Below are 15,708 nucleotides of genomic sequence, written 5' to 3' on the forward strand. Positions count from 1 at the left end.
ACATACCATACAGACAAGAAGGTACGAGTGCACACGTTAGTAATTTCCGAGAGCAAAATATATGTTTGGTGGTTCTGCACCCATCTGTCTACACCAATCTGTAGAAATTCTAAGGTTGTAACAACCATGCTCATATTCCAGAATATGGCTCAAAGTTGAACATATTAAAGTAATAAAATACATCCTGACAATTCACTTACCGAAAGTCTGGTGGGTCAAAAGCAGTCTTAATAACGCCAGCATAAATGGCAATAATGGAAAGGATCACACAAGCAAGAAAGACTAGTGCAAGTTTGTTGACATATTTGACTCCGACAAAGACTACTATCGCCATGAGAGCAATAATGCACGTCCCATAAACTCTCATGTTGTTTAACATGGCCTCTGCTTCTTCACCATCTTCAGATTTAAATATAGCAGCACTAGGAGAAATATACGTCTACAAAAGAAAACAAAGTAGTCAAGGACTTTTTTTTTTTTTTAATAAGATTCCAGATCTTTCATATAAAAACTATAAATGACATTTTCTTGAGTTTGTAAATCTTAAAAACGTGTTCACTTTTATTCTTTCCAGTATCAGTTTCCCTACTGTAGACAGATGCACAGATATACAGTTAGCAAAAAGGAGAGCAAATAACCTCAGACAAATCTAGGATTATAATGCAGTTAAGAGCAGTTATTTCCAAAAGTGGTTTTCATTATGGAGCCATAGCCACCGCTTCAGTATTGAAAACTAACAAGGCTTGTTTTTGAGCTACTTTTATAATTGACACAGCTATAAAAAACAAACAAAACACCAGTAGTGGCCAATCTTGTGGCACCCTGGGTCAGGTAAGTGGTGCGGGGCAACCCCATGCACTAGGAATCGAGCTCACGTGCTACCCCTGCCCACTAGGAATCAGGCCCCACACCACCCTGAATGCCTGATCTAATGTGCAGAACTACATTATTTAACCCACAGAGCTCCACATGGGTTGGAAATTTGGCAGCAGGGGAGCAGTGGGATTGTTCTCCCATTACCAAAGTTTTGTACACATGGGGAGCTACACAGGCTGGATAACCAGGCACTGAAGGCCAGATCTGGTCCACTGGAGCAGCTGGACATACATATGAGCAAAGCTATGACCCTAAGTTGAGAAACCATATATCGACTCAAAATTTTATTTGTATTTTATGTATTGTATTTGATACAGGAGGCAAAGTAGGTGATCTCTGGATGGACTAAGTCCAGGAGAATGTCCAAGTCAAGGACAGAGTTCTTGATTTGTGGCTGAGGGAGATGCATTTACTGTTAATGGATTTGAGGGCTGTGGATGCACAGTTGACAAGTGTCTGGTGATGAATGCACCAGTTCCAGAGACTGATAGCTTCCTTGCATCCGAAGAAGTGTCATACCCCATGCCTGTGGATACAGAACACTGTAGTAGCATTGGAATGAGTTGCTGTTTGGCTTTAAAGAACACATTCAAAGATTTAAGGGGATGAAAAGTGAAAATTTGGCCCCACCGGATTCAGTGGCAAAATTCCCATGCACTTTAGTGGTGCCTACATGACACCAAGAGAAAGCTTATCATGTTAGTCATAAAAGCTGTCCTTTGAGGCTCCTTTTGGGTTTCAGAGCAGATGCACAAAAAGAAAGGCTAGTGCCAAGTACCCTTTCCCAGCCCATGATGTTCTAGGTGTTGGGTCTGAAGCAAGGGTTATATATTAAACAAATGTGCTACTAAGCAGGTTTTGCTGGAGATTGTGCAATAATTCCAGGAAGTTCACGTCTGGCCTGCTGTCTTGCGCAGTCTTATTAGTTCTGCTTCAGAAAGCAGGAGACTTCAACACTACAATTTCCATTAAAAAAAATGTCCAATTATGTGGGCATGTTTGGATTCAACGGATCCAAATGTGAAACTGATCTAAGAGGCCCTGAAACTCTGCAACCACATGACAGAACAGTAACATGATATGATGGTGGAGTGGCTGAAAAGTCAGAGTAAAAGTTTTACTAGAGAACTGTGTGGAGCAGGAGAAAGAACAGGAAGATCTGCTAAATATTTGAGCAGAGGAAAAGAAGTCCCCAAACATAAGTGAAGTGACAGCCATGCTTTTAACCTTCTGTATATTAGAAAGCTGTAAGGGAATAATAGGTTTTAGAATATTAAGGAACCAAAAATAAAAAGGTGGGAGCAGGAAGGTCCTAGTTTCTCAACATTAAAACCATTTTCAGAGCATACTCCCGGGTCTGTATATTAAAGCTTCCAAAGTATAGACATCTCTCTACAAAAATGACTGTGATCTTTTCATTTTGAAATTTCAAGTGAAAAAATGCTTTGTCCCATCTGAACAAATCATGTAGAAAACAAACAAAAAACCCAAAGAAACAAAAACCCAAACGTGATCTTCTTTGATCAAACAATTACCTGGGTGGATGAAGAGAATGCTGTAGATAGTGTCAAAAGCCTTGCTGAAGTCCAGATATAAGGTCCCATATGACCTTCTCGAACAAATCGGAAAAATGTGGCCTAAACAAAACTACTATAAAAACGTAGTAGGATCAATAGAAGCAAGCAAAGTGTAATTATAGATGTTTGTGGGGGCTGGAAGGGACCTTACAGATAATCAGGCCCAACCCACCTGCACTTGGGTAGGAAAGACTACTGGGATCCAGTCTATACAGGGATCCACGTCAGAATGACAAGAGTTTTTGAATAGAATCCCGCAGGGGTCTGTCCTGGGCCCAATGCTGTTCAACGTGTTTATTAATGATTTGGACACTGAAAGCAAGGTTGCAGAAGACAAAACTAGGATGGATTGGGAACATGCTGGAGGACAGCAGCACAATTCAGAAGGATCAACAGATGGGGAAGCTGGGCTGGAGCTAAGAGAATGAAGATCAAATGCTGACAAATACAAGGTGCTACACACCTCAGGAAAAATAATCAGAAATACAAATTAAAATTGGTGACACCTGGCTGGATGGCAGAACTACTGTGAACAAATCTGAGAATCTTAGTAAAACTCAGACTCAATGGGCACATACAAACAAGCACACATGCAGTTTGTGGCACCTCAAAGCTGTTAGAGGCATCGCAAACTACACATGGTGCATGTGCAGCCATTCACTGTGCTGCTTATATGCAGCATGGTGCCAAAATTTGACACTGGGAGAGCCTAGTGTCAAAAAACACAAACATGGCAGCAGTGTGCACTGCCAGAAGTGGATCCTGGCTGGCTGGGTTCCGTGCAGCTAGACCAGTGCTGCTGCTGCCCTGGGATACCCCCGGAGCCCCAGGTAAAGGCCCCAGGCTCCTCTATCTATCCCAGGCCAATTTGCCAGGCTCTGGAGCACACATGCAGGGGCATGCCCTCAGGCAAAAAGCAGTAGCACAAATGTGCATTGTTGCCGTTTGTTCCACAGAAAGCTTGCGTCCCTGCATGTGTACACTTGTCTGGATGTGCCCAATGAGTCTACAGTGCAATTCAGCTGCACAAAAGGTAAAAGTGGTTTTGGGATACATCAATAGAAGCATTAGGTGAAAGACACAGGAAGTGATAGTGCCACTACTTGGCCCTGGTTAGGCCTTGTCTAGTGTGTGCAGTTTTGGGCTCCACATTTATAAAAAAAGACATGGAGCAGTTAGAGAGGGTCCAGAAACAGGAGACAAAGCTGATAAAGGGCTTGGAAGGAAAGGTTGAAGGAAATAGGTATTTTCACCTTGTAGAAGAGGTGCGTAAGAGGGAACATAATAAAGTATTTGAAGACTACTTAAAAGCTTCCAGAAAGGAGAGAGAAAACACCTCTTCTCTTGCTGCAGAAAATAGGACATGGACCAACGGCATAAAGTTGCAATACAGTAGATTAGATTGCATACCAGGAAAGATTTCTTCATTGTTAGAACAGTGAGGCAGTGGAACAAACCTCCTAGGGAAGCTGTGGACTCTCCATTACTGGAGGTGTTCAAGAAGAGGTTGGACAGTCACTGGTCAGGCTTAATCTATGTATAGCTATACCTATGCTCTGCTAGGGGTATTACCCATACTTCAGGGCTTTGTTTGTTGTCGCATGGGTCTGGGAGCAAATTTTTTTCCTTCCTGCTGCTACGTGTCAAGAGTTTTTTATTCTTCCTCAGGAGGCACTAGGTGTTGGCTGCAGTCAAGGCCAGGAATTTTGACTGGGGTGTGGCAGTTCTCCTGGTGGAACTTAAACCCAAAGGTTTCCGACTAGACGGTCTGACTCGGGGTCCAACTGATCACCATATTTGGGGTCAAAAATTAAGTTTTACCCCCTGCTCAGATAAGTATGGAGTGTGGGCAAATTTTACCTTCCTTTATAGTGCGTAACGCTGCCCTCTTTCTGGGAGTTTCTCATGTATTTTAACAACCCTCACAGCGGCAGGATGTTGGCTGCTGGCCCCCCCTGCTTTACTTGTGGCAGATAAGGGTGTTTTGTTTTGTATTGTGGCAGGTTTGACTATGTAGTTTTGCTAAGCGGTTAGACAATGGATTTTTATAAGATGGTTTGGATAGGGATGATCCTGCCTTGGTCTGGGGTTTGGACTAGATCCCAAGGTCCCTTCCAGTCCTATTTCTATATGATCCTATGATTTGAGGTGTGCGTTCACAGTATATGATAGCACTGATGGCTAACAACTATATGTATGAAAAATTCCAGTGACCCCCTTCAATCTGTTACACTGACTTCAGCACCACCAACTTTAAAGCATGTTTCTAACAACTACAAGTTTTGCTATGTAGTGCTCTGTCTCTTGCATGACAGCAGATATTCCAAGCTGTGATGGTCCTGTTTAATCTAACATCAACATACTTCTGAAGTAAGAGAGACTATTAACCACCATGTTTTCTATGTTATTTTTTTCTAAAATATGGTTATTCCATTTTCATCCTCAATGTACAGAAGTGTTTTTGTTAAAAAAACAACTAGGGAAATTCACATAGGAAAAAACATTTTCCTCAAAGCTTGGCAAACTGGGAAATAAGAAAATAAAGTCATGTACTAGGCCAGACCACTGGTCTATCTAGCCCAGTATCCTGTCTCCAAAGACAGCAGCAGCAGTAGTGGGTGCTTTAGAAGTAGAGCATATGAACTGGATGCATCTAGAGCAGTGATTTCCAATCAGGGTGCTTTAGCTATTTTTATTGTTCTATTATTTTTCTGTAGTCAAAAAGTATGAAGACTAAGAGCTGACAGTCTCTGAGGAAGGCCCCAAGTCTATGAAAGGATGCCTTGAATTTATTAAGGAAGTATCTCGAGTCTAAAAAAGGTTGCAAATCATTGATCTAGAATGATCAATTACCTGCTATACCCCCCCTGGCATGCAATATTATTGGTTTAAAGAAGCATCCCTAAACAAGTAAGGTCATCCATCATACTTTCTACTGCTGTAAGTAGAAAAGTAGACTTACCAATTACTATGTTCTTTCCACAACATTGTTAATACCAAAAAGATTAATTAATTACCACGAAGCCCTAACTGGCATGAACACAAAGAGGACACGCAGTTAAAAGTCTCTCGTCTTTCCCCTCACCCTAGGAACTCCAAATAAATACAAGCCACCACACCCACATTAAAAGATGAAGTTATATGTTCAGCAAACATCCTCCTTATCAGAATGCCAGAGTTAACACTTCACTGCAGTTTCTGAAGCATTTCATGCTAAGAAGTTGTTATAGCAATAGGCCAACAAGTTTTATTTTAGTGCAAGTGAAAGAGAAATGTAGCTGATCACCTTAATTGTTTACTTCCTGGCTTATCAGCATTTGAACAAAATGTTATTAATATAGAACAGAGCTATATGCTACAGATAAATCCTTTCAACAGATTCCTCATTCTTGAAGGAAAACTAGAGCATCTCCAAAGATAAAATATTCAGTAACTATTTGGAAAAGTAACTCTGACTAACTTGAGCATGTGCACCCTAAAACTTCCAAAATCTGATCAAATATATTTATATTAAGGGGATATAACTAGTACTTACCAACAAAATTTCAATGGTACCAAGAATATACATAGCTCCTGCAAAGGTTGTACCCAAGTAAAAACAGAGACCCACTGCTCCACCAAACTCTGGCCCTAAAGATCTTGAAATCATGTAGTATGAACCACCAGCTGTAAAAGTCAACATTAACAAAATCAGATCCTGAAATGCATGCATCCCTTCGGTCGTTATTTATGTATACATTTTAGGTGGCATGAGAGGGGGTGGTGTTTACTGGAAACCTAAATTTTATGACCCAAGCTGCAATTGGCTGATTTGATCACTACAATCTATGCTCAAAATGGAGAGGGGGAAAATTATTTTATTGTAAAATGAGGCATTTCAACAAACAGAATTTTTAAAAGGAGTAGGATTCCTAACAGCCTTAACTTTGGAAAATTATATTGACATATCAAAGCTAGATAGTAAAACAAGTTACATAAAGGCAAGGAGAAAACCAAAACTGATTAGTTTATTTTTATTGACTTATGCTTATGTCAGGAATGGTGAAGAATAAATTGGAACATTGATATTCTTTCAGTTCTGAACATTTAAAAGTTACTCTACTGGCATCCTGCGTATCTACGTTTTCAAAACAGAATAAAATGGAAATGGCAACATCCAGTGGAAAAAAATATTGTTCAACCAAGATATTGTTTACAAAGTGATTTCACTTGGTTTTGTGTTAGTAGACTTAAAAGTTCAGCCTCTATTGAAGCTTATAAAAATACTGTAACTTATGCATTCTAAAATAAAGCTAAAACCAAAGGAAATCAATTCTGATTTTTATTAAAATCAGGCACATTGAAAAGGCTCATCTCAAGTGCATCTGTATTTTGATGTCGCACCAATTAGTCCTATTTCTATTGAAAGATCAGGTTAGTAGTATTATGCCCATAGCTCCAGTTAAATCTAAATTTTTGGAATTTTAAGACACTAATCAAGTTGTCAGGGAAGAATGTCATCATCACTGAATACACCAGTGCAAATGTACCAGAATGTCAAGAGTCAACATGGGCTATAGAGCACTAGCTACCCAGTTGTTTGCTCAACCTCAGTATGTCGTGTGGTGGTAGCAGGTAAATTGAATACTGAGAGTGGGGCTAGATCAAAGACAAATTAATAAAGCCAGGAAGAGAGAATATTTCTCAGTGCTCAAGTGTGGGGAAAAACAATATGCAATTCACTGGAGGTATAAGCATTTACGCTTGGATGTAGGGGGTGGATCTTGGTGTACACTCAGTAACAGAGCAGCAAAAGCCCACCTTCCCACACAGAAACACTTAAGCCAACTGAGCAATAGATTGACATACGTTGTGTGCAAAAAGGACATTAAACTGCTTACTGAAGACAGTGCACTATAGTAGTGGAGATAACATGAAGTTCCCCATTCCCAATATCAAGTGTTCTTGGCTGAGGACACAAAGTAATGCCAGTAAACAGAGCTGAAGAAAAACTGGCCATAATAAAAGCAGCAGGCAAGACAATTTCTATAAGCATTTTGGATGAGCACATTCCTCAAAAAAGATACATAGTTCAAACAGAGGTTTGGGGCTTTATGTTAGCATTATTGGATGATGTTCCACAATTTTGTTTTACCATCCCAACTTTCACTTGGTTATACAATTTACATATGCTGTCTATGCAGTATAAAAAAAAAAAGTATGCGTCATCACTTAAGGTTTCACATTCAGAATAAAAAAGGTGGGATTTACCTGGGACTACACCATTTGTTGCTATTGCACTCATTGAAATTGCTGTTAGCATAGTCTGTGGAAGGAAGGCATAAAATGGAGAAAGTCAAATTTAAAATAGCTTTACAGTTTTGTTTTAAAAGGAAAAAAAAAAACCCCAAACCTAAATCTTAAAAGGATGCACAACCCTCCTGGTCTAGTGAAAAGAAACTAGAACCCATAAAAAGCTTTTTACAAAAACGTTTGCAGAAACAAGAAATGACATTCTATGCATCATCTCCTCTGCCACCGTTAACTTGATTAATTCCTAAGCCACCTGAGCAGTACGCCTTACAGTAACTACCTAAATTAGTACATTTATATTTAAGGTCATATCATAACAGCTTTTGAACATAAGATTGGTAGTTAGAAAGAAAGGAAGAAAGACTTGCACTTTTCAACAAAATAGCAAAAAAAAAAATCTCTCTTAATTAAACATTAGTTGATCACTGGTTATTAAGAATCTCTACATAACTTTTTACTAGGGGTTTCATACAACACAATAGTTAAGTTTATTAACTTAATTTATTAGATCAAGCCAAATAGTGCTAATAAAATATGACATTTTGACATTTGCTGTAAAGTTTTGAGAACTACTTAGTCATTGTCTAAATTTAAAATTACTACAGCATAGTTCAATACAGAAGATGCATATTATAAACTTATTTAATGAGAACCCTTAAACTTAGTTTTAGTAACTAAGTAAAAAAAAAAAAAAGAAGGCCAAACTACATCAGCATTTCAGAGCCTTGCCACATCCTAGGTGTAATGTTCAATTGCACTTAAAATGTTACCATCCACACTTTCAAGCAGTAAAACACGTGTTAAGTGGCATCATTTCGTAGCAAGCATCATGAGATTGCTCCACAAAAGTAATACACGCAGTCCTCACCAGCTCTGGTGCAGTGTGGGGGCTGGAACTAATGAACAGCTGGTCATCAACTGTACAACTGGCTCCAGCCTCTCCAGATGGTAGTAAGCACTACCGTGCGACTGCTCAGAACAAGTTCTAACTTGTAGCTATGCTTACTATGATCTAAATAAAACATGTTAAGTGTTGCATGTGACAAGACCCTCAAACTTGAGCTTTGTGAAGCTAGTTCAGGTATGATAAACAGACAAAGCTACTGTGTCCTATCAATCAAGGCAGGATTAACAAGTACCACATTGTAGATGTACTTTTACTGCTACTTGAACCCTCCAAGATCTCGCCCTGCTGCTTAGGCAAACAGTTGGGAAGAGGAATGGTGCAGAGGTGGTAGAGAACACAATTTCACCAACGCTAAAAAGAGAAGAGCATGAAGATCAACTTACACAAGCACAGCACATGAACACGATGATGAAAGATTCAAGGACCCCAGCTGTTCCAACAATCCAAGTTAAACGCAGGAAAAGGATAACTCCTAAAATGTTTTGTAGGCAGGGCAAGTACACACCAATGAAAGTGCCCATCCGTGGAGCCTGAGAACAACAAATGATACAAATTCCAGAGATAATTCCTTCCCAAGTAAAAGGTTAAGTATACCCCAAAACCCTCATTCAGAAAACTTACAGCTCATACACATTCCCTGAATAAGAGTTGAACAAAAAAACCTGAGTGAAGAATCTCAGAATCTTTAGTTTTTATAAATTTACAGATGAGAATTAATGCAAAAAGAGAAAAGGATAGAAAGCATGAAGTATCAGGGCTTATGTAAACCCATCTTCTGATACTTGGCTACATTTCTACTTTCCTCTGAAACACCTGGTGTTGGTGCTGGCCACTGGCAGAGACTAGATATAAGACTAGATTGGCTACAGGTCTGACCCAGCCTGACTTATTTATTAATGTTTTCTTTGTGTTGCTTTCAGTCAAAAAAAATAAGAAAAAATAAGAAATCATAGCTCTCTATTCAGGCCCCTGTCAACATTCTAACTGTTTCCTATAACTTATCTAGACATGTTTGCAAAAGTACTCAACCACAAAACAGTTGGCACTAATAATTACACTGGCCAGGATTTTTAAAAAATAGAAAAACCTCAAGTTAGTTTCTTGAGACTATATTTGTACACCTGAGGCAGGCATTTGATTCTCAAATGGACTGAACAGTGTGTCCCACTGAGGTTTTTGAGTCTTTATTTTTTAAATTATAGCCACTGTTAAGATGCAATGTTAGTGCTAATGACCCATGCAGATATAGTCACTATTAACAACTGTCCATCTCTTTGAAGACGCACTGAGATACCACTCCAGTGTTTACATGTGGAAAAAGTTATCATTTCCACAACTACACAGGCTAAAACAGCTAACCTTAACATTAACAAGTAGAATAGTAATTAGTAGGGCTGTGCAAAGCTTTGGTCCCCGATTTGATTCGGTGGAGATCTGGCCCGATCTGGTGGCCGAATCTCCAAATCCAAAATCAATTTGGAAAGATTCAGACAGCTTTAAAATGTTTTTTCTATATACCTCTAGGTAGCAGGTGGCTCGTGAATGCTGTGATGCTGGGACGGATGGAACGTCCCACAGGAGTGCAGGGTCTCCCCAGCGCATTTGGCAGCAGACCCAGAAGTTGACCAGAAGTACTTCTAGCCCACTTCCAGGTTCACTGCCAAGCACGCAGGGGGCCCCCCCATGTTCCTGTGGGACGTTCCATTCTCCCCAGCATCACAACATTCACGAGCCGCACCTTGTACCTCGAGGTATGTAGAAAAAACATTTAAAGCTGTGTCTATGTCCGAATTGCTGATCCTCCGAATCAGCATCGAATCTTCAATTTGGCCAAATCGAATCGGGGACAGTGATCTGAATCAACTAATCGAATCACTGTCCCCGATTCAGGCCAAATCTGAATCAAATACGGCCCGTGTCTCACACCCCTAGTAACTAGATATAAATATCAATGACATTTCATGCCAGTTTAGAAGGCACCAGTGAGTCTTCATCTAGAATAAAATGTATAGTTCTGATTACCTATAGTCAAGAAAGATGAACTCAGATCAAGACCTTCCAAATGTTTTAGCATTCTGTGTATCAATACCTCATAAATCATATTGAAATAAAGTTTACTGGCCTGAAATTCCCGTGATCACCCCCAGTGCCTTTTGGAAATACAAGTACAGCACTCACTACACTCTAACCTTCTGGCCTGGTAGCAGTTTTGCAGAAACTCTCTCTACTAGCAGTTTAGTCACTTTAGTTTCATCTGAACTCTTAGAAGGGAAATACCAACCAATCCAACTGACTTGCTGCCTTTTAAAATATAATCTGAGCACGTCATCTTATGACACTCCAATCTCTATCAGTACCTCAGTTTATTACCAAAAATAAGAAAGATCAGGCACATTTTTGCTACCTCCAACTCTTTAAAGATTCTGAACTTGTACTTCTAGAACTAGCTTATCCAAGAAATCATTGATGGAGAAAAACAAGTTTTTTTAAGCCTTCTCATTTTGATCTTTGACAAATTTATATTAATTTACACAAGACCAAATGAACTGCCGTGTTCACTTAATCTAATTTCCTACATAGCACAGGTCAGAAGACAGCCCTGAGGTAATCAATTTCATGTTTATCATATTAATGTCTAGTTTCTCATCAAAATGCTGTGTGCTATTAACCTAAACGTCTTTCAAAACTTTAGCATGTTACATGGTCATTATTGTGTTTATCAACCAAACTTGTCATCACTAAAACAATACCAAGTTAGTCTGACATAATATAATTTTCCATAAACTCATTTTGATCAGCATTAATTATGCTACTCTTTAATAACTGAGTCCCACATCAGCCAATTTACAAGTCTGCCTGGAAAATAAAGGTCAGGTCACTAGCAGTAGCAGAAATAAAGCTACAAAAACTCAAGGAGCAGAAGAAAACACTGCTTCATCCAGGGTTGAAGTTGGAAAGGTTTTGCAACATTTGTATTGTCCTTAGACTGTCCCCACTCAACAGCTGCTACCCTTTTGAAACTGCTCCAAATATATGTATTCACACTCCCTGCATACTTGAGCTAGCTTTAAACTAGCCAGCTTGGGTGCTGGTGGTAGCAGTGTGGAGGTCAATAAAGGCTAAAGTATCCACTGAGCATCTCTCTAGAAGGCAAAGGAGTCTTTTAGATAACAGATGTTTCAAGGCACAAAGCAGGCTCACTTTTTACATAGTATGCTGCTCACTAATTAAAATTGTATGTAGTAACACTGATCAAAAGTTTCAATACCTTGATTTCTCTTCGTTTGCTGTCTTCATCTGCTTCATGTTCAATTACACCTTGAGTCAGATTGGTATAGTTTGCTAGCTTATTAAGCAGAGATGATACCATGGGGTTGCTATCCATTTCTTCCTGTTTGGATTTTAAAATAGTACTGCATGTAAACATTATACTAGTAAATACTAACACTTTTCAAAACGTTAGAGATGTTAAATGGCCTTTTCAAATATTGACATGCGGAGCCTTGGTTCATTTTTATCTGGTAAGTAGTGTCAAAAAAAAATCTTAGCAAACTGACATTTTTTAATATGTATTTTTTGTACAATGTTGCACAGCAGCTGACTGCTCCCCATTTCGAAGCACACCCACTCCCACGTCTCGAAGCACACTGCATCCCAGCCAGCCAGGGAGCGATTGGTTGGGGCGCAGAGTGCCTTAGCACAGGGGATCAGCAGTGCACAGAGATGGGGAGCAGGGCCGCCTGCTCCCCCATCTCCAGGTGCCACTCCCCTGCCAGCTAGCTTGCACTGTGGCACCTTGTGCCCTAGCCAGCCCCTCCCTGCAACACATGGAACAGCAGGACTGTGTCCCACTGTAAAGTGCCTGGACAGGGGCCGCACAAAGCAGTGGCATAAAATTTGTGCCACTACTACGTGCTGCTGCAAACACATGCCCCTGCTCATATGGACAGGGCCCATGAGTCCATACTCATTTTAGTTGTTCTGGATTGTTTTGTTCAGTGATGTTTATTAATATGCAATATACCCTTCACACGAGTTTCCAATTGAAACTAACATTTTGAAAGTGAATTTGATCAAACTTTTAAACACATTTGAACAAAAATCCAAAATGAAACTACTAAAAGAAACTGACAACATTTACTTCTTGTGCATTAAGTTCTTAGTGAACAGAAAGAAACATTAGTTTTGCTTATTCTCACTGTAAGTTAGGGGTTGAGAATGATATACTAGAAAGTATAAAAAATTACCTCAAAGAGAGCCATGTTTTTCCCTTCATAGATAATCCCTTTATCCATGTCAGCATTGGTAATAAATGGACTACTTTCCCTTGGAATCCCATCTCCTGAAGGCAAATAAGAAAGTGGTTAGAAACACAAAGCAGAAATATACACCACAGAGTTTGTTAAACTAAAAAAAAAATAATAATAATAATAAATTGCTGGCCTAGAATCTCCATTACGATAGTCTAAATTTGTTTGTCTGATACTGAGGATAAACAGGCCTGAGTATTACTTACAGAAAGCCACAGTACTTTGCACAATCCATTCATCTACACAGCAACCCTGGAAGCCAGGTTACAAAGAAGCAGACAAATCTCAAATATTTTTTTCAATAACGTTTATTAACATAGAACTGAAAAAATAAACACTGCTTTAGACACAGTCGAGGCTCTGTTAGGATGCAATTTACCCACAGAAACTTTAAAATAGGAAAATGAGCGGTTAAAACAGAAAAAAAAAATATCTTCACCAGTATTTTAAAGCAACCCCTTGTTATTTTGTCCATTCAGTTTGAAAACTATCCTGCCTTTGTCATGTCTGACTTAAATGTTAACATTTTTTCCATGGAAGCACGAGCCGGATAAAGCTATTGCTTTGAAGTATCTGTAGGCAACGGAAAATTGCCTACAGAAATCTACCCCTTTGAGGAGTAATAGCTCTTTACATTACCTCTGCCACACAGTTATGTCATTTGTTTCAGATTCTCTTGGCTGTTGGTAGTTGTCAAGATAGGGGTATGACCAAATAAATGCTTATTTTCCTAAAGGCAGTATTGTTGGAGTGTTGTTGTAGACATGATAGTGCAGGAAGTAATGTGGGGAAGTAAGTACCAACTGACTGTAGTAACTGTACAGCCGGGAGAGTGGTCAGACAAGCTTTCAGAAATAAGCACCCTTCTTCAGGCCTTCGTGCAGTTCTCTGTAGCTTTTCTAGTTCAACTATATTTAGGGACTTACCAAATTCGTGATTTCATGGATCCCAGCATTGCCCACAATATCCATGGGGGGCGGGAGGACTTACTTAGCACTGCAGCAGCTCCCCGGTGTGGGGAAAGGGAGAAGGGAGAGGTGCTGCCTGCTCAAAGGGCTGTTGACAAGATAGCTCAGGGGCAGGGCCACATGACAGGCAGCCCCTGCAGCCAATCAGGGCCCAAGTTCTGTCTGTAAAAATCAGGGGGCAGCCCCCACAAGTTAGGTAGGTCCCCAATGATGTTCTTTTGGAGGTGAGGAGGATCATAATCACACACAGTAATTGGCGTAAGTGCACGAATGCTTCACGCAGCACTTGGTTTTCAATTCACTCTTTTAATAGTTCCCAACATTCTGCTCATCTTTTTCTGATGGCTGCCGAACACTAGGCTGCCATTTTCAGTAATTAAATATCAGCAGCTAACAAAGCCCATCACGTTACATGTATCCTACAGTCTTCTTTCTGTATTACTTTGTAATTACGTGTATTGCATATTACGTGTATTACTTTGCACTTATCAGCATCAAGCTTAATCTGCCATTTTGTTGCCTATTTGCACTATTTTATGGGATCTTTCTGCAGTTCTTCATAGTCAGCATTGGGGGTTTTTTTTTACATCCTGAATTACTTGGCATCATCTGCAAACCTGGCCACTTCACTATTTACACCATTTTACAAGTAATTTAATATATTAAAAACAGCACAGGTCCCCCCAGCACATACCCCTGAAGAACCTTACTGCTTGCCTCCTTCCATTGCGAGAGCTACCCATACAAACTCATTCTTGCCAATGCCATAATAGCCTGATTTCATGAAAAGCCTGTAAGGCAGGACTTAATCAAAAGCATGATTCACATGATTGTTGATAATCTCAAAGAAATCTAATGCATTTGAGAGTCATGATCCCCCTTTACAAAAGTGTTGGTTTTTCTCCAGCAAGTCCTCTTCATCCATGTGAAAGACAATCCTATTTTGCATTACACTTCCTAACAATTCGTCAGGAACAGAAGTTAGGTTCATTGCAACGTAGTTCCCTACATCCCCTCTAGAACTTGGGTGGAAGACTGGTGTTTTGCAGGTTACCCTCTAGTAGAAAGGCTATTTTCAGCACCAGGATATGTGCCAACATCATCAGATACATACTTTCAAGTCTGAGCTCCTTTAGGACTTTTAGGTGTGCACACTCTTAACCCCACTCATCTGGCAACATACATCTAATGGGAAACTTTTATTCCCATGTCACTCCCTCTATCAACTAACTACCTACATTTCTAAAATGTTTTGAGCCATACAAGCTACATTTCCTCTTCTGTCTGCTATTCATCATTTTTAACAATTTTGAGGACTCAATTTAAGTCCCCTTCCACAACAACAATCCCTCTTCATTTTCACATAACTTTAAACAAGTTATCCAAATATTCATAATATTTTAGGAATTACCAGGAGTTTTATTTTAATAGGGAGTCATAATTATTGCAGTTATTTTTATTTGAACTTTTTAAAACTTGGTTTTAAACTCTTTTGATTTATCTATGTGACATAACATAACCTTATGGTCTTGAGTTAACTCCCCATCCAGGTCAGGTTTTAGTGACTAGCTAGGTCACATTTTATGTTTTAACAACTAAAGAAAGCTTTAAATATTTTACTTCCCTGGGTACTGAATGCCATGAATGCTAGAAGTGGTTCAACAGGATCTATACAAGCTTGCATTTCTTTTGAGAAAAGGCAATGCACTTGTGGGGAAAATAAAAATAAGAGTATTGCAACACATTACATTTTCTAAAATTTGTTCAATTTCTGTCTA

General features: G+C 39.4%; 1 protein-coding gene across 5 annotated transcripts in view; it reads right to left on the minus strand.

The window, feature by feature from the left end:
* Window positions 1-15,708, minus strand: part of LOC102566391 (solute carrier family 12 member 7) — a 154,121-nt gene that overhangs the window by 60,875 nt on the left and 77,538 nt on the right. For all 5 annotated transcript variants that reach the window (XM_019498479.2, XM_019498484.2, XM_059724387.1 and 2 more), the window contains 6 exons: window positions 12,900-12,994; window positions 11,921-12,043; window positions 9,036-9,182; window positions 7,704-7,758; window positions 5,989-6,119; window positions 201-439 (listed from right to left, as the gene is read on the minus strand). In XM_019498479.2, coding sequence (XP_019354024.1) covers window positions 201-439; window positions 5,989-6,119; window positions 7,704-7,758; window positions 9,036-9,182; window positions 11,921-12,043; window positions 12,900-12,994 — 790 coding nt within the window. The remainder of the gene's footprint in view (window positions 1-200; window positions 440-5,988; window positions 6,120-7,703; window positions 7,759-9,035; window positions 9,183-11,920; window positions 12,044-12,899; window positions 12,995-15,708) is intronic.

The sequence above is a fragment of the Alligator mississippiensis genome, chromosome 3, assembly GCF_030867095.1.
Source record: "Alligator mississippiensis isolate rAllMis1 chromosome 3, rAllMis1, whole genome shotgun sequence".
Lineage (NCBI taxonomy): Eukaryota > Metazoa > Chordata > Crocodylia > Alligatoridae > Alligator > Alligator mississippiensis.